The 19,464-nt window shown below is 43.9% G+C and overlaps 1 protein-coding gene across 6 annotated transcripts in view; it reads right to left on the reverse strand.

The window, feature by feature from the left end:
- Window positions 1-19,464, reverse strand: part of LOC147013866 (A disintegrin and metalloproteinase with thrombospondin motifs 9-like) — a 178,258-nt gene that overhangs the window by 11,727 nt on the left and 147,067 nt on the right. For 4 of the 6 annotated variants that reach the window (XM_085851170.1, XM_085851172.1, XM_085851169.1 and 1 more), the window contains 3 exons: window positions 18,222-18,355; window positions 8,391-8,482; window positions 8,128-8,232 (listed from right to left, as the gene is read on the reverse strand). In XM_085851170.1, the coding sequence (XP_085707296.1) occupies window positions 8,128-8,232; window positions 8,391-8,482; window positions 18,222-18,355 (331 nt within the window). Of the gene's footprint in view, window positions 1-8,127; window positions 8,233-8,390; window positions 8,483-9,316; window positions 9,521-18,221; window positions 18,356-19,464 lie in introns of those variants that run through there. The other 2 variants (XR_015050537.1, XR_015050538.1) reach the window with 2 other exon arrangements.

The raw sequence follows: 19,464 nt of genomic DNA on the forward strand, positions 1-19,464 counted from the left end.
GACTGTTGCGTGAAATTTAGGGAGGAGGTGAGACAGGCGTTGGATGGTGGTAAAGATGGGTGGGATGATTGGGCAACGACAGCAGAAGTTGTGAGGGAGATAGCTAGGAAGGTACTTGGTGTGACATCTGGACAGAGGAAGGAAGATAAGGAGACTTGGTGGTGGAATGAGGAAGTACAGGAAAGTATAAGGAAGAAGGGGTTGGCGAAAAAGAAGTGGGATAGTCAGAGAGATGAAGAAAGTCGGCAGGAGTACAAGGAGTGGCGTCGAAAAGCAAAAAGAGAGGTGGCTAAGGCCAAGGAAAAGGCATATGACGAGCTGTATGAGAAGTTGGATACAAAAGAAGGGGAAAAGGATTTGTACCGATTGGCAAGACAGAGGGACCGAGCTGGGAAGGATGTGCTGCAGGTTCGGGTGATAAAGGACGCAAATGGGAATGTGCTGACGAGCGAGGAGAGTGTGTTGAGAAGGTGGATGGAGTACTTTGAGGAGCTGATGAATGAAGAAAATGAGAGAGAGAGAAGGTTGGAAGAGGTGGAGATAGTGAATCTGGAAGTGGGGTGGATCAGTAAGGATGAAGTGAGGACTGCTATGAAGAAGATGAAAAGTGGAAAGGCGGTTGGCCCAGATGGTATACCAGTGGAGGCATGGAAGTGCTTAGGAGAGATGGCAGTGGGGTTGTTAACCAGATTGTTTAATAAAGTCTTGGAAAGTGAGAGGATGCCGGAGGAGTGGAGATTAAGTGTACTGATTCCGATTTTCAAGAATAAGGGTGATGTGCAGAGCTGTGGAAATTACAGAGGGATAAAGTTGTTAAGCCACACCATGAAGTTGTGGGAAAGAGTAGTGGAAGCTCGGTTGAGAGGAGAGGTGACGATCTGTGAGCAGCAATATGGGTTTATGCCAGGAAAGAGCACCACTGATGCGATGTTTGCTTTGAGAATGTTGATGGAGAAGTATAGGGAAGGCCAGAAAGAGTTACATTGTGTGTTTGTGGATTTAGAGAAAGCTTATGATAGGGTGCCAAGAGAGGAGTTGTGGCATTGTATGAGGAAGTCGGGAGTGGTGGAGAAGTATGTGAGGATCGTGCAGGATATGTATGAGGACAGTGTGACAGCGGTGAGGTGTGCGGTAGGAATGACGGACCGGTTTAAGGTTAAAGTGGGATTGCACCAAGGATCGACTCTGAGCCCTTTCCTGTTTGCAATGGTGATGGACAGGTTGACGGACGAGATCAGACTGGAGTCTCCATGGACCATGATGTTCGCGGATGACACCATGATCTGTAGGGAGAGTAGGGAGCAGGCTGAATCGAGCCTTGAGAGGTGGAGGTACGCACTGGAGAGAAGGGGAATGTTCGTCAATAGGAGTAAGACGGAGTACATGTGCGTAAATGAGAGGGAGGGTGGTGGTATGGTGCGGTTGCAAGGAGTTGAGGTGGGGAAGATGGATGGGTTTAAATACTTGGGATCAACTGTCCAAAGTAACGGAGAGTGTGGGAGAGAAGTGAAAAAGAGAGTGCAGGCAGGATGGAGTGGGTGGAGAAGAGTTGCAGGAGTGATTTGTTACAGAAGGGTAGCTGCAAGAGTGAAGGGGAAAGTATACAAGACGGTAGTGAGACCAGCTATGTTGTATGGTTTGGAGGCGGTGGCGCTAACAAAAAGACAGGAAGCAGAGCTGGAGGTGGCAGAGTTAAAGATGCTGCGATTCTCGTTGGGAGTGACGAGGATGGATAGGATAAGAAATGAGTGTATTAGAGGGACAGCGCAGGTAGGACGGTTTGGAGACAAAGTGAGAGAGGCGAGATTGAGATGGTTTGGACATGTGCACAGGAGGGAAACGGAGTATATCGGGAGTAGGATGTTGAAGATGGAGCCGCCAGGCAGGAGGAGAAGAGGAAGGCCAAAGAAGAGGTTCATGGATGCGGTGAGGGCGGACATGCGGGTGGTTGGAGTGTCAATGGAAGATGTGGAGGATAGAGCAAAATGGAGACAGTTGGTCCGCTGTGGCGACCCCTAGCGGGAGCAAGCCGAAAGAGGAAGAAGAAGATATACATATACATATGTACAGTAATCCCCCGTTTCTCGGGGGGGATTACGTTCCAAACCTCCCCGGGCTAAGTGAAAATCCGCGATGAATGGACGCCTCCCCCCAAAAAATCGACTCGTCTGGTCTGTTTGGCAATGATTGGGTTTGAGGTGCCTGAGATCGATTCGTCTGGTCTGGTCGGTTTGGCAGTGATTGGGTTTGAGGTGCCGGAGATCGACTCATCTGGTCTGGTCTGGTTTTGAGGTGCTGGGTACGAGCAGTGCTCGTCCAACGGCGGCAAACCTTTTTCCTTCCCGAAGCATATATGGAGCACCTTAACCTTCTCCTGGAGCGTCAGGACCTTCCTCTGGTGCTTCGGTTCCTTGCCAGGAGTCTTAGAAGGTGCAGGGCGTTTGGGCAGCATCGTGGGGCTTGGAGAAAAAAACGTAGAAAATATTCGAAGTTCACAAGCGAAACTTTGTCTCGTGCGTTGTGTGACTGGTCGAGCACCACTCGTTATAATTTATTGCTTAAATAATTTATATTTTCTACATTATTACCGCGATGTACCAAGGGAATCCGCAGAAAGAAGTAGTTACGTTCCAAGGGAAAACCCGCGATGAACCAGGGGCGCGATAGGTGAACCGAGATAAAGCGGGGGTTGACTGAATACATATATATATATATATATATATATATATATATATATATATATATATATATATATATATATATATATATATATATATATATATATATATATATATATAACAAGTCGTATAACACCAGGGGGTGACTCAGCCTGTCATCCTTCCGAGGTCGGCGAAATGAGTACCAGTGTACTGGGCCCGGTGTATGCCCCGATTAGAATAGGTGTACCATATCCCTGTGTGTCGTAAGAGGCGACCAGGGTTGCGTCAGGAAAGGCATCTGGCATAAAAACCTATGCCAAATCATTATGCGGACAAGAAAACGAATTTCCATACCGGATAGATCGAGGCCCGGGTTACCAACGACCGCCACCGGTACCGGTGGTCAGCAGGGTACCAGTGGAAATTGTGCAACTGCTGGGTGAAGGAGGAGAAGGAGAAGGAGACGGGGAAGGCGAGTCCAGAGGTAGTGGGAGAGGGGGAAGGGTAGAAGTGTGGAGGTGAGAGTTGGAACTGAATGTTGGGATGATGACTGGCAAAGGGCGAGAGTTGGCTGATATGATGGAGAGAAGAAAGGTGGACATACCGTGTGTACAAGCGACCAAGTGGATGGGGAGTAAGGCTAGGAGCATTGGAGGTGGTTTCAAACTGTTCTACCATGGTGTGGATGGGAGGAGAAATGGTGTCGGGGTAATCCTGAAGGAAGATTATGTCAAGAGGGTATTGGAGGTGAGGAGATTGTCTGACCGAGTGACGAGTGTGAAGTTGGAAATTGAAGGGGTGATGATGAATGTCATCAGTGCATATGCACCACATATGGGGTGTGAGATGGAGTATAAAGAAGATTTCTGGAGTGAGTTAGATGAAGTGGTGGAGATTGTATCCAAGGATGAAAGAGTGGTGATTGGGATGGGCATGTTTGGGAAGGGCATGTTGGGCAACAATGGGCATGTTGGGGAAGGGAATAAAGAGGATGAGGAGGTGATGGGGAGGTACGGTCTCAACAACAGAAATGTGGAAGGGCAAATGGTGGTAGAGTTTGCAAAAAGAATGGAAATGGCAGTGGTAAACACGTATTTCAAGAAGAAGGAGGAACACAGGGTGATGGACAAGAGTGGAGGAAAGTGTACACAGGTGGATTACATCTTAAGCAGGAGATGCAACCTGAAAGAGATTAGACTGTAAGGTGGTGGCAGGGGAGAGTGTAGCTCGACAGCATCAATTGGTGGTCTGTAGGATGATTTTGGAGGTGAGGTTGAGGAAGAGAGTCAGGGCTGAACCAAGGACCAGATGGTGGAAGCTGAAGGAGGAAGACTGTTGCGTGGAATTTAGGGAGGAGGCGAGACAGGTTGGATAGTGGTAAAGATGGGTGGGATGATTGGGAAACTTCAGCAGAAGTGGTGAGGGAGATAGCTAGGAAGGCACTTGGTGTGACATCTGGACAGAGGAAGGAAGATAAGCAGACTTGGTGGTGGAACAAGGAAGTACAGGAGAGTATAAGGAAGAAGGGGTTGGCGAAAAAGAAGTGGGATAGTCAGAGATGAAGAAAGTAGGCAGGAGTACAAGGAGTGGCGGCGAAAGGCAAAGAGAGAGGTGGCAAAGGCTACGAAAAAGCCATGACGAGCTGTATGAGAAGTTGGATACAAAAGAAGGGGAAAAGGATTTATACCGATTGGCAAGACAGAGGGACCGAGCTGGGAAGGATATGCTGCAGGTTTGGGTGATAAAGGACGCAAATGGGAATGTGCTGATGAGCGAGGAGAGTGTGTTGAGAAGGTGTATAGAGTACTTTGAGGAGCTGATGAATGAAGAAAATGAGAGAGAGAAGGTTGGAAGAGGTGGAGATAGTGAATCAGGAAGTGGGGTGGATCAGTAAGGATGAAGTGAGGACTGCTATGAAGAGGATGAAAAGTGGAAAGGCGGTTGGCCCAGATGATACACCAGTGGAGGCATGGAAGTGTTTAGGAGAGATGGCAGTGGGGTTGTTAACCAGATTGTTTGATAAAATCTTGGAAAGTGAGATGATGCCTGAGGAGTGGAGATTAAGTGTACTGGTTCCGATTTTCAAGAAAAGGGTGATGTGCAGAGCTGTGGAAATTACAGAGGGATAAAGTTGTTAAGCCACACCATGAAGTTGTGGGAAAGAGTAGTGGAAGCTCGGTAGAGAAGAGAGGTGACGATCTGTGAGCAGCAATATGGGTTTATGCCAGGAAAGAGCACCACTGATGCGATGTTTGCTTTGAGAATGTTGATGGAGAAGTATAGGGAAGGCCAGAAGGAGTTACATTGTGTGTTTGTGGATTTAGAGAAAGCTTATGATAGGGTGCCAAGAGAGGAGTTGTGGTATTGTATGAGGAAGTCGGGAGTGTTGGAGAAGTATGTGAGGATCGTGCAGGATATGTATGAGGACAGTGTGACAGTGGTGAGGTGTGCGGTAGGAATGACGGACCGGTTTAAGGTTAAAGTGGGATTGCACCAAGGATCGACTCTGAGCCCTTTCCTGTTTGCAATGGTGATGGACAGGTTGACGGACGAGATCAGACTGGAGTCTCCATGGACTATGATGTTCGCGGATGACATCATGATCTGTAGGGAGAGTAGGGAGCAGGCTGAGGCGAGCCTCGAGAGGTGGAGGTACGCACTGGAGAGAAGGGGAATGATAGTCAGTAGGAGTAAGACGGAGTACATGTGCGTAAATGAGAGGGAGGGTGGTGGTATGGTGCGGTTGCAAGGAGTTGAGGTGGGGAAGGTGGATGGGTTTAAATACTTGGGATCAACTGTCCAAAGTAACGGAGAGTGTGGGAGAGAAGTGAAAAAGAGAGTGCAGGCAGGATGGAGCGGGTGGAGAAGAGTTGCAGGAGTGATTTGTTACAGAAGGGTAGCTGCAAGAGTGGAGGGGAAAGTATATAAGATGGTAGTGAGACCAGCTATGTTGTATGGTTTGGAGGCGGTGGCACTAACAAAAAGACAGGAAGCGGAGCTGGAGGTGGCAGAGTAAGAGATGCTGCGATTCTCGTTGGGAGTGACGAGGATGGATGAGATAAGAAATGAGTATATTAGAGGGACAGCACAGGTAGGACGGTTTGGAGACAAAGTGAGAGAGGTGAGATTGAGATGGTTTGGACATGTGCACAGGAGGGAAGCGGAGTATATCAGGAGAAGGATGCTGAAGATGGAGTCACCAGGCAGGAGGAGAAGAGGAAGGCCAAAGAAGGGGTTCATGGATTCGGTGAGGGCGGACATGCGGGTGGTTGGAGTGTCAATGGAAGATGTCGAGGATAGAGCGAAATGGAGACGGTTGATCCGCTGTTGCTACCCCTAACGGGAGAAGCCGAAAGAAGATATATATATATATATATATATATATATATATATATATATATATATATATATATATATATATATATATATATATATATATATATATATATATATATATATATATATGTATATATATATATATATATATATATATATATATATATGTATATATATATATATATATATATATATATATATATATATATATATATATATATATATATATATATATATATATATATATATATATATATATGTATATATATATATATATATATATATATATATATATATATATATATATATATATATATACACATGTATATGTATATATATATATATATATATATATACATATATATGTATATATATACATATACATATATATGTATATATATATACATATATACGTATATATACATATATATATTATAAAAATATTAAAACTAAAAAAAATCGTGGATGATTGTGAGTATCTCGTTTTGAGAACCATTGGAATACCCCACAATGTTGCTCCTCCTCCCATCAAAGCTCAATGTTTGTTTTGTTCAATGCCAGAGGGAATCAACTGCATTATAATTAGTGAACCACCAAGCATTTGCCAAGGAGTGCTTGAGGAATGCAGCACATTGTTGTTTTGATGAAAATCTTAAGCTGGCTGTCTTGCTTGCTTGTACTTACCTGTCAACTCAGAGGTGTTAAAAATCCAATATTATTTAATATTGCACAGAGAGAAGACTGACAAGTTCGGTCCCCTGACCCCTGGTTAAGGAGAATGGTCCTGCTTCTTGACCTGCAGTGTAATTAATTCCTGCTACTCATGGTGTCTCTCTGTCTCTGTCTCTGTCTCTCTCTGTCTCTCTCTCTCTGTGTCTCTGTGACATCAGTGAAAGGCATGTGATGCCAATACCGTAAAATGTTGTGTGTGGCTGTATCTGAAGTCACTTAACGCATTTTCTCAAACACAACTAAAATGCCTCTGAATGGAAGAGAACTCCATAAAGTCAATTATCTGTTGTGTCAATCTGAGTGTAATATTTAATAATTTATAGCATAACGTGACGGGGCATGCTTCAAAAACAGTGCTGAACGAAACCAAGTGTAACGGGCCACCAAAATTTTAAGTATGCAAAGTCTGGAGGTGGAGATTGAGAAAACATGCAGGGAAGGAAAAAACAAAAAGGCAGGGAAAGGGATTGTGGGTGAAAAGTGGAGTTGTAAGGGAAGCGGGTTGGGTCGTGCGTGCGTGGGGAATATGGCAATTTTCCATTGACAAAGCATCAGTGCTTTAATATTACTCATTGTTATTTTCACCTGGTAATATTAAAGTTGATTTTATGAAATGTCGTGAGATTGGGTATATATGCACGACAACGATTCTAGGACACTACGGATCTGCTGTGTTGTGGCTGGCATACATGTGCAGGGCATTGTTCTGTGCTTCCGCCATGCTTCACTTTCTGCTTCAATATGCTATGCTGTCCGACAGGATGGTACAGAGTGCACTTACTTTCTTTTGAGCCATCTTGCCAGGGTTCGATCCCCAACCCGACTATAAACTGTCGGATTGGTGCTTCACAGGCAGGACATATCTTCGCGAAGCGCGCTGTCCCTTTAATTGGATGAACATTAAGCTGGGTTTCCAATCTGCTGGCATCATTTGGTGGCCATTCAAGATCCCACTGTGTCTTTCGACGAGGCGTCGGTGATTGTCACCGGAACTTTTGGCTAAATTCCGAGTTACTCCCCTCATGTGTCGCCTCTCGGTAATGAAGCAATCAGCAGGTCCATTTAGTAAGTGAATCGCGACACAATGTGCAATCCATAACAAGTCGTCTTTCAACTCCACCTTCCCTCAGCACTTCTACCCTCTCCCTTTCTGGCCTGTTGGTGCCTGTCTATCAAGTTATTGATGAGCCGCTTCCTGTTTCCAAACTTCTTAACTTTCCAAACCACATGTACTGCATTATTGTTGCTGAAATGTGTCCCCCTCTACCATTCAGTAATAATTATTTCACTTAAAGCTTTACAATCTGCTTTCTTCTGCTAATTACTGTATCTTTCAGTAGGTAAGGCATAAGTTGTAGAGATGGAGTTGGTTGGTGTTATACTCAATGGATGTTATTACCTCTGAGATTCGTACATCCACAGCTGCATAATTTCCCTGTGAGGTCCAGCGTGTGGTCTTATCAATGGCTAGTCCGGTCCCAGCCAGGTTGAGGCCAAACCGACCCTGGAAAAAAGCCAATGTATGTGATATGAAATTGTATGACTCATCACGACTCCACACCTACCTTGGCAACCCTTCATACTGCACGCCGAAGGGTCTTGTTAAATACAAGATCAGACCAGAATGGAAGAAAATGAGACCCAAAACAAATGTTTTCTTACTTGTGGACATCTGACGGCACTGTAGCAGTCGCCAGCCGTAGCGAATGGCACTGGACGCCCGTACAGTGTCCTCGCAAAGCGTAGATCTGTGGCTGCAGTCAAGAAGAAAGATCACCCATTGAGCAAGTCGGTTTATACTGATGTGGGTGCTGGAATGCTTGTACAGAAAAAAAATTGCTGTGGTTTACCCATGGCCAATGAACCTGCTGTATGCTTTCATACACCATCGACTGGCTCCACAAACTGTATGCAGGCATCTAAGGATGCCATGAGATCTTGAAAAAATTTTGTTTTTTTTAATGATTACAACTCTTCCTCTTTTTGCATTTATAATACAAGGAAATTAATACAGGAAGAGGCCACTTGGCCCATCATACCTGTATGTCAATCACATCACACCACCATCATCATTATCATTATCATCATCATCATGATGGTACCATGCTCTCCACAAAGCATTGGTTCTACCAAAGCAGTTTCTCGGGTAGGGTTACAATCCTGTATGTGTTCATTCTTCCGAACAGCTCGTCCACTCTTCGTGAACGATACCGTGGGATCCTTTACGCCCACCAACTAATGCTGGCAGACGGGACACAGGTTAACGTGCATCCAAGGCACAGCAAATACAATGATGAATTGCCCTCCCTGCGAGACACTAAGTTGCTGGTTTCTAGCTGAGTCGAGATTTGAACCCTGTTTAGACAGCTCAGAGGCAAGTGTGACTTGGCCATATGACCCTGTTCTTTAGACCCTTTTGTCACATCAAGAGCCCATGGTGCAATTGAAAGCATTCAGGAAGACGATAAGGAAAGCATCGGCACAGTTCATTGAGTTTTGTATTATACAAAATATCCCAGAAAATCAGATGCACACAAGACTTTCATCCGTGTGGTGAATGCATGGTCTGATGTCATGTATGCATGCACCTGTATGCACCTGAGGGGACCTCAGGATGTATAAACAGCTTCAGTGAAGCAACGAGTCCAAGTACATAGTGTTCAGTTCACGGGGTGGGGTAGGTGGAATCTGATGAAATGACATTTATTCTCTCCAAAATCTGAAAGAATTATGGGGCACACCGTTCGATGAATGGCGGAAGATGCCACCTCTGAACGATCATAAACTGGTGGCTGGCGTTCGGGAGACATGAAAAGGTTCAGGCTGTGCTTAGGGCACAAGGAGATTAAGAAAACTAAAAAAAACTCACATGATAAGGCTTGCTGTGCATTGCCAATAAATCTACATCTGTCCCAAAACTTTTCGTAGGAGAGCACGTGATGTGAAACAGGTATCCCCCGCTTAATAAAGGGGTTACGTACCTTTATAACCCCTCGTTAAGTGAACCATCGTTATGTGGGAGCTCGTTTTCCATTATTTCTTATGGAAAAATTACACTTCATTTCCTAACCATAATGTTTCGGTCGAAAAGCAAAGTCAATATGCTAATGGTATAACTATGGTTTTCGTTACAATTAACATTGTAATATTATTATTCACCTAATAATAGAGACAGTAACACAATAATAAAGTTAATTGCGTTGTAACACTCACCAAAACAATCTTGAGTCCAAGTTTCATGCAGTACGAGAAGGCTGGAGCGAGGTAGTGGAGGAGATGGTTATTTTTAACCCCTTCATTGTGAAAAGTGAATTTTTTTTTTTTGTATGCCTTGTCGAGGCTCGTGTGAGAGCTAACACACAACGCACAGCAAGGGGGGCATGAGACAAGAGGGGCGGGAGTGGGAAGGACAAAACAGTGGGGAACAGAGACATGAGGATATCTGTATAAAGGAGAAGGATAGGGCAGGGAACATGGGGAATACAAGATGGACATCACAGGGACTTTCAGGAAGGAAAGCAGGGAATTTGGAGGTGGGCTTGGGTGGATTATCAGGGGTAGAAAAGATCGAGGATTTGGATGGGGGATGATAAGAGGTGGTGGTGAACAGCTGTTTTGAAGGCCTGGAGGGAAGAATGGGATTGAATATAGAGGGAGTTTATTCCAAAGGCGGGAAAAAAGAGGAATGAAAGAGTGAAGGTGAGCAGTGATTCGTGATTTTGGGAGTTTTACCAGAAGGGGGTTGTTGGCGGACCTTGAGCACCCTGTGGAAATGTGGTGGGGACAAATCGCAGAGAGAGCGGGGGGGGGGGGCGAGGCTGGAGAGGAGATGGTAGAAGACAGAAAGACCACCGAATGAACAACCTGCGGTGATTGAGTGAGAGGCCCAAAGACTCAGCCTCATCGCAGGAGATGCGAATGATCTGAAATACCTTGATTTCTACAGCGTGAAGCCGAGAAAGGTGGGAGGCAGGAGCACCAGCCCAGAGGGGAGAGCAGTACTCCATCAGGCTACAGACAAAAGCTTTGGAAGTGGTCAGGAGCTCAGGTGGGCCGAGGAAGGACTTTACACGACAGAGGATTCCCAGTCGGCGACTGTATTTGGAGGCCAGCTTGGAGATGTGGCTTTCCCAGGAAAGATCATGGCAGATAGTGAGATGCAGAAGCTTGAAGGAAAGGACTTCTTCCAGAGGATTGTTAAGAAAGTAGATGGGGGGGGGGGTTCTAAACGGTCCTTTCGAAGAGACATAGTGAGAGTGTGAGATTTGTCCGGATTGAAAGACATGTTCCACGTGTTGGACCAGTTTGTGATTTTATCCAGGTCTGCAGTGAGCGAAGAAGCTGCTGCTTGCCGGTCTGAGGGATGACAAATGGTACGGCAGAGGGTGGAGTCATCAGCAAAGAGATAAAGGATTTTCCAGGGAGTCGGAGAGATCATTGATGAAAACCAGAAAGAGAACAGGGCCCAGAACGTGACCTTGAGGAACTCCAGCCTGGACAGGAAGAGGGGATGAAAGAACTCCATTTAGGGCCACACATTGACTGTGACAGTAGATGAAGTCTGCGAGCCATGAGTGGAGATGGCCTTGGATACCATTGGAAGAGAGTTTGGTGAGCAGGGCAAGGTGCCAGACTGTGTCAAAAGCACTTGATATGTCCAGGGATACGGCTCGGATTTCCTGTCTGGCATTGAGGACCTGCATCCATTGTTGGGAGAGCAGAAGCAGCATATCCAGGGTAGAATGACCTGGTCTGAAACCAAATTGATGATCGGAAATCAAGCCATTGGAGAAGAGGAAGGATTTACTGTCTGAAGCGATGATGGATTCCATAACCTTGCTGATGATTGGGAGAAGGCTGATTGGGTCTGTAGTTGCAGGGATCTGTTTTGCACCTCTTTTAATGCAGGGCAGTGATGTTTGCTGATTTCCAAGCTGATGGCAGATGACCTTGAGCAAATGAGAGGGTGAATAGAACAGAGAGAGGGTGAGCAAGAGCAAAAGAGCAGGCTTTGAGGACACGTGGGCTGATGCCGTCTGGACCGGTTGCAGAATCTGAGTCGAGGTTTGACAGCAAGCTTTCCACCTTGTCAGGAGAAAAGGACAGAATCCAGGGACAGTTGGGTGCAACTGGGTAAGGTGGGTAGAGAAAGTGATGGGTTTTGGACACAAGATTTAGCTGCAAACACCGAGTTTCGGCATTCAGCTTTTTCACGTGCGGTATCAGCAGTGTGGCCATTTGCGGTAAGGGAGGGGACGGAGGAGGAACATACACCAGAAACAGATTTGATTAGACGCCACCAGGATTTTGAGGAGGGAGAGAGGTTTGAGAGTTCAGACTTGAGATTAGAAAGATGTTGTTTTCTGGCTCTCCTGAGGATAGATACACACTTGTTCCGAGCTTTATGGAAGGAACTGAGATTGCCTTCAGTTGGGTTTTCTTTCCAGGAGGCAAAGGCAAGTTGTTTCAGGACAACTGCCTCACCACAAGCTTCAGTGGACCAAGGGCGGGAGGAAGTGTAGGACAACTAAAGATGAGAGGGGATAAATCTGTGCATGAGGGAGATCAAGTTTCTTTGCAATAATTCCCAGGATGAGTTGATGTTTGAGAAAGTAGTGATAGGAGACCAGTCTATTAGTTTGATGGCTGCTTGGAGACCCTGCCAGTTGGCTTGAGTGAAATGCCAGACTCGACGGTGTTGAGGTGGTTCTCTGATAACAGCCAGAGCGATGTCCACTTTGACCAGTATGTGGTCAGAAGAACCGATTGGAGCGGAGGAAGAGCAGCAGATATTGTCAGGGAAATTTGTCAAAATCAGATCCAGAAGAGATGGAGTACCATTGGTTGAGATCCGGGTCGGGAAGTTGACCGATTGAGTCAGTCCCAATGAGTCGCAGAAAGCTTTTGCTGAGGTGCCATGACAGGTGAGAGAGGTACCCACACCTAGCCAACTGGCGTGATGACAATTGAAGTCACCACATATGAGGAAGAGAGAGTTTGGATGAGAAGATAGAAGTTGGTCCATGTTTTCGGATAGTGAGGTGTAGATGGAGTCATCACTGTTAGGTGGACGGTACAGTACACATATAAACATGAGGTGGGAGTGGAGTGGAAGCCGTAGCCAGAGGTATTACTCGGGGTGTGTGGGAGTGAGGGCAGTGCATGGAGAGTGAGGAATGGAGTCTTTGATGAAGAGAGAAACTCCTCCACCAGGACGAGGCTCAGGTCTGTCATACCAGAGGAGGGAGTAACCAGGGAGGGTTACTTGGGAGTCAGACACGTCTTGGGGGAGGAAAGTTTCTGTTAGGCAGATTATGCCTGGTTTGTCAGTGGCAACCTGTATGGAAAGATCTGAAAGGTTTGAGCGAAGGCCCCGGATATTTGAGGTCCACACTTTTAATGAAGAGGTAGGGCAGGAGGCTTTGGGTGCAGGGGGTGGGGGGGGGGAGCGTAGGACAAGGGATGAGAAGGGGAGGTAAGGAGGGTTGTTGAAAGAGTGTGGGGGATTGCAGAAGAGTGGGATGGTTGCTTTGAGAGTGAGGGTGAGAGGGGTGAGTTGGCACTGAAGTTGGAAAAAAGAATGGTTGATGGAAAACGAAAATTCATAGCAAACTGGGTTTTTTTTTAGTTTTAGGTCAGAGATGCAATTTAACACAATTCTTGATGGATGCAATCAAGGCGAATTCAGAGAATGGAGTGAAAAAAACGCTGTAGCAGTTGGATTTTTTAGGCAAGGTATGAAGGAGAGGTCGAGTTGAGAGCAGTCTGTTTGAATAGCAGAAGAGAAGTGCATTATGATACAGTAAAGAGAACCACACGTGTGAAGAGGAAGATGAAGCATAAGAGATCGTTTTTGTTATTATATTAATGTTTGAGAGTGTTTTCAAAAGATTAGGTCATGGAAGTTGTAGAAAAATTTGAGGAAGAAGAGGAGGAAAAAGAGGAGATGAAGAAGAAGAAGAAGAAGATTCGAAACTCGTGAGTGTGCAAGGAGAAAGGTGGCGTATTTTTTTATTATTTAAGATAAGAAATAGAGTGAATAGTTGGGAGGGATGGGGACGTTAAGCAAGTAGGGAAGATAGAAATTGAAGGTAATGCAGAGAAAAAACAAATAAACACGATCGTACACCGAGGGGAACCAGTAGGCTTCAAGCCTCAAGGGTAGGCCTCAACAACCCGGGAAGACAAGGGCGACAAAATCTCGCAAAATAGCACGATTTTTGAAACAAAACCGAACTAGGAACACACAGTAACATGTAGGTGAGAAAAATAAACAGTTAAAACGGGACAGATAACGACCGGAAACTTAACTTTGAGATCGTCAGCAGAGAGCCCCGAAGGAGACTTGTCGACGCTCCAAACCCGGAACCGGAAGTCAATTTGCAAGTTTTCTGAAAAAATTAATCCCCCATTGAAAAAAATTTAATCGGTGGAAAATCATATTTTACTGGAAGTCATGATATTGCAAAATCATCATGACAGTCTGACTGGCTCCATCAGTTGTAGCGAATGTAGACCTTTGTTAAGCGATGAATAGTCCTAAATGAAACCATTTCGGTGTCGCGAAACTTCGTTAAGCGGGGGACACCTGTGTATACACACACATATATATATATATATATATATATATATATATATATATATATATATATATATATATATATATATATATATATATATATATATATATATATATATATATATATATATATATATATATATATATATATATATATATACATATACATACATATATACATATATATACATATATATATATATATATATATACATATATATACGAGCCTGGTGTATGTGCAGTGGTTAGGGCACCGGCTTGGGATCCAAAAGGTCCCGAGTTCAAGCCCCGTTGGGCCACTGAATTAATTCACCAGGGGTTGACTCAGCCTGTCATCCTTCCGAGGTCGGCGAAATGAGTACCAGTGTACTGGGCCGATGTATACCCCGGTTAAAATAGGTGTACCATATCCCTGTGCCGTAAGAGGCGACCAGGGTTGCGTCAGGAAGGGCATCCGGCATAAAACATGTGCCAAATCACTATGCGGATCATACGGATGATCCACTGTGGCGACCCCGAAAGGGAGCAGCTGAAAGAAGAAGATATATATATGTATATATATATATATATATATATAGGAATAATATTATTGTCTTCCTTAAGAGGCCCCTCAAAATTCGTTTTGATGATTATGGTAGTTAAACAGTTCATGTTCATCCGACTTTTTATTTTTCCTACTGCACTTCATTAGAACATAGCTTGTGGATGGATGCGCAGATCCCAGGAGAACAACTATAGCTGTAGAGAACAATTCATATTATCGATAGATAAAAATGATATTTAATTGATATTATAATAAATTCTTTATTTAAAATATCTTAAAATTTTGTGAGTTTTTAGTTTGTTGTGAAATATTAGGTCCTCGGGTCTCCGCATAGTGGCGTACAGGCTTAAGTCATACTTCTGTTTACTACCGTAGAAAATCACAGAACCATCCGATTGACATGCTGTTAACAGTTTCAGAATCAGCTAAATTCTACCACATATGAATATGGAGACGAAACTGATCCGGCCAGCTAAAATCTACAAGATATGAATATGTAGATGAAACTGATCCGGCCTTTTGGATCACTTCAAAGTAGGGTGCCCTGTAATTTTAATGCGCTCTATGGATCCTACGGAACTCATGAATGGTACACGTTGTGTAGTCACTAAACTACGTGGTAATGTCAACGAAGTGGAGCTACTGCGGGACAGTCGAAGGGGAAAACCTGAATGATAATCAATGGATAAAAATGATATAATATATTGTTTAAAATACATTCATGCAATCTGTCTTTTACCAGATGTTGCCAATGACGCCCGTCGGAGACGGCCACCTTTACTAGTATATATATATATATATATATATATATATATATATATATATATATATATATATATATATATATATATATATATATATATATATATATATATATATATATATATATCTTCCTCTTCTTCTTCTTCTTCTTTCGGCTGCTCCCGTTAGGGGTCGCCACAGCGGATCATCCGTATGATGCGCATAGTGATTTGGCACATGTTTTACGCCGGATGCCCTTCCTGATGCAACCCTGGTCGCTTCTTACGACACAGGGATATGGTACACCTATTTTAACCGGGGTATACACCGGCCCAGGATACTGGTACTCATTTCGCCGACCTCAGAAGGATGACAGGCTGAGTCAACCCCCTGGTGTATTAATTCAGTGGCCCAACGGGGCTTGAACTCAGGACCTTTTGGATCCCAAGCCGCTGCCCTAACCACTGCGCCAACACCAGGCTCATACTAGTGTGTGTGTATATATATATATATATATATATATATATATATATATATATATATATATATATATATATATATATATATATATATATATATATATATGGATACAAACAAACATGACGTAATACTGACCGAAGCTTTTGATGCTGCACTCTTCAGGGTAAAAATCGCAGCATGTGAAGGAGGAAGTGAGGACGCGTGCTTTATACGCAGGTCTCAATAAGGTAGATGCTGATTGGTTCAACCGTAATGACGTCACGGTTAATCCGAACGCCCATTGGTCGGCTCATCATCTTCACCGTGAGCCCCCATTGGCTGGAGCAGAGTTCATCGATGATTGACGTTTCCAACTACATCCTGGAGAGGGGAGATGGGTTTCCCCTAAGGTCCATACACTATTTATTGCCATACTTCCCTTGATCTTTGCATGCTGAAAGAGACACAGAGATCGAACAAATTCCTTTTGATGACATAATATTGGATCGGTGGTAAGGATGAAGGTTTCTTCCAACATACGTAAATGAAATGAGCTCCGACCTCGGCTCAATATCCTGAACATATCTGTATTGTACTGGGCTGCACAGATAGGGTTGGCAACCAGGTGCTGTGCAATGGCAGATGAAGCAGGTACAGTGGCCAGTGGTTGCTGGATATTTCTCCATGCTCGCACTGGTTGTGTTCTAACCCTCACGATCTTTCTTCGAATCGCCAAGGGGACGTGATGTTTGATCCGATCAGCCAATCTTAGTGTTGTGCGTCCCACATACCGAGCTTCACATCAGCACTTAAACTCATAAATAACATTGCTGGTTTGTGAGGTGGGTAGCACATCCTTGTTGACTGATGTCAGCAAACGGTGATAGGTAAAGATTACTCGGGGTTGCGCAAACAGAAACGTGTTGGATACAATATGTTTGATTTGTACTTCAAACATTCGTGATGATTGCCCTTTCCAGGGCATCCTGATATAGACTGGACATTTGTCCGGACCCATCTTCTGATCTTTTTTTCGTGTTTAGAAACTTGTGTATGTATCTCTGAACTATATGCTCAGGATAACCATTCTCACCAAGATAATTCATGATTTTGTCAATTTTAGCAGGAAGATTACAAGGTGAACAAATCCTCTGTGCTCTGTTAACCAGGATATTGATCAAGGCAATTTTGTTTCTCGTGGAGCTGGAGGAGTCCCATAGGGTATACTGCCCTGTGAAAGTCGGCTTCCGTTAGACGGATGTTGTGAAACCAAGGTTGGATTGATCAACCAACACGTACAAAAACGGTAACGTGTTTGACGATTCCAGCTCCGTGGTAAACTTCAGTGCTGGGTGGAGAGTGTTGACAAATATTATGTCGTCAAAAGGAATTTGTACGATCTCTGTGTCTCTTTCAGCATGGAAAGATGAAGGGAAGGATGGTAACAAATGGTGAATGGACCTGAGGGGAAACTCATCCCCCCTCTCTCCAGGATGTGGTTGCAAACGTCAATCATCGACGAACTCTGCTCCAGCCAATGGGAGCTCGAGGTGAATATGATGAGCCGACCAATGGGCGTTCGGATTAACCGTGACGTCATTACGGTTGAACCAATCACCGTCTACCTTATTGAGGCCTGCGTATAAAGCACGTGCCTTCACTTCCCCTAACGACCCCTAACGACTGTGGCGACCCCTAACGGGAGCAGCCGAAAGGAGAAGAGATATATATATATATATATATATATATATATATATATATATATATATATATATATACATATATATATATATATACATACATATATATATATATGTATGTATATATATATATATATAATATGGATGTGTATATATATATGTATGTATATATGTATATATATATATATATATATATATATATATATATATATATATATAAATGTATATATATAAATATATATGTATATATAAATATATATGTTTAAATGTGGAATTTAAACAGGGCCAGGCTGCTCGTGCTAGAATGTTCCATTACTCTGCTTCGGGGCCTTGTTTGATTTCCACTTCTACTTGCCGTGTAAAAGGTTTGGCTTCAGTTCAGAGAAGCCTATAAGTCCATGCACGTACATCTCCCTCACATTCTTTACGAGCTTTCGACACCCGACGAGGTGTATTCACACAGGTCTCACTCAAAATGCAGAGGCTGTGGATGTCCAGGCGCACTCTGCTGAACACAGTGTATCCGGCAGCTAGGTAGTCATTCCTGCAGGCACAGTTTGCTCTCCGGCTCCCGTTGTATGGACAGTCATATGGGTTCAAAAGCCTGCGGGTGGGGCGTGGGTTTGGTGGACAGGAGAAGGGTGTCTATGATTGAATGATGTAAACCTCAAACGTCTGAATCACTATGATCTCTCAGCTGGCTTTATCATGTGGAAGCAAAACAAAAACATGAACAGTAAGAGGACTGTCTTCGTTTTAATTGTGTCATAATTCCAGTGATGTTTATTTTGTCGTCAGGCACATTAAATAAACCCTGATACGTACTCGTGTACTTATTAATGAGCATAAGAGGTCCGACAGGATGTTTCAGAGGTGGCACACATTTCCATTCGTGACCCCACTACAAAATGTCGAATCGGTGCTTCACAGGCAGGACGTGCATTACAAATTGTGAATTCCTCCTACTTACTTTCAGTCAAATGTCAGGTCTGGCCAGCCAGTTTGTTAAAGACTTGGGACAAAAACTTTTCCCCCAGCCGATCCCACAAGAAGGTGGGTATACTTGGGGCTGTTAAAACGTAGTAGTATGCTTATTCGTGAGGGTAATGTGTTATAATACAAGTTCTACCGGTGGAACATAAGTAAGTAATCCCAAACTAAGACTAATTAAAGCATCAGGACGACGAGAGTTCAGTTAAAAGAACGACTGCAAAAGAGAAAGCCGTTTCTAATGGTGAAAGAATATTACACTGATATGTGATGGAAGCATTTAAGATATATTTACATTAAAAGTAGAGTAGATTCAGATTTATTTAGTTTCATTCATTTGTATGAAGCACTTGGCAGCTGGTTGCATCACCTTTACAGAGGGCATTGCTTTGTTGCCACTGTTGTGCCCCCATAAGTTGGGGCAGATTTTTGGAATTCTCACATTTGTTTGCACACAACGGGGTAGTTGCTTTATAAACTGTTGCTTTATAAAGGTACCATGGGATCTTTCAACGCCCACCAGCAAATGCTACCAGAGAGGACAAACTAGAGCTAAACCAGCCCCTATAAAAATGGCATACACACACATGCAATGGCACTCACACAAAGCACCAGGATGGCAGTTTGCAGTTGAGCTGGGAATCAAACCAACACTACACAGGTTAAAGGTGAGGTTGTTGCTTCTGAGCCATCCTGTGAGGCCGTTTTGAGACAATACAGGGA

This window comes from Eptatretus burgeri, chromosome 13, assembly GCF_056783735.1.
Source record: "Eptatretus burgeri isolate ZD-2024b chromosome 13, Ebu_testis_v1, whole genome shotgun sequence".
Taxonomy (NCBI): Eukaryota; Metazoa; Chordata; class Myxini; order Myxiniformes; family Myxinidae; genus Eptatretus; species Eptatretus burgeri.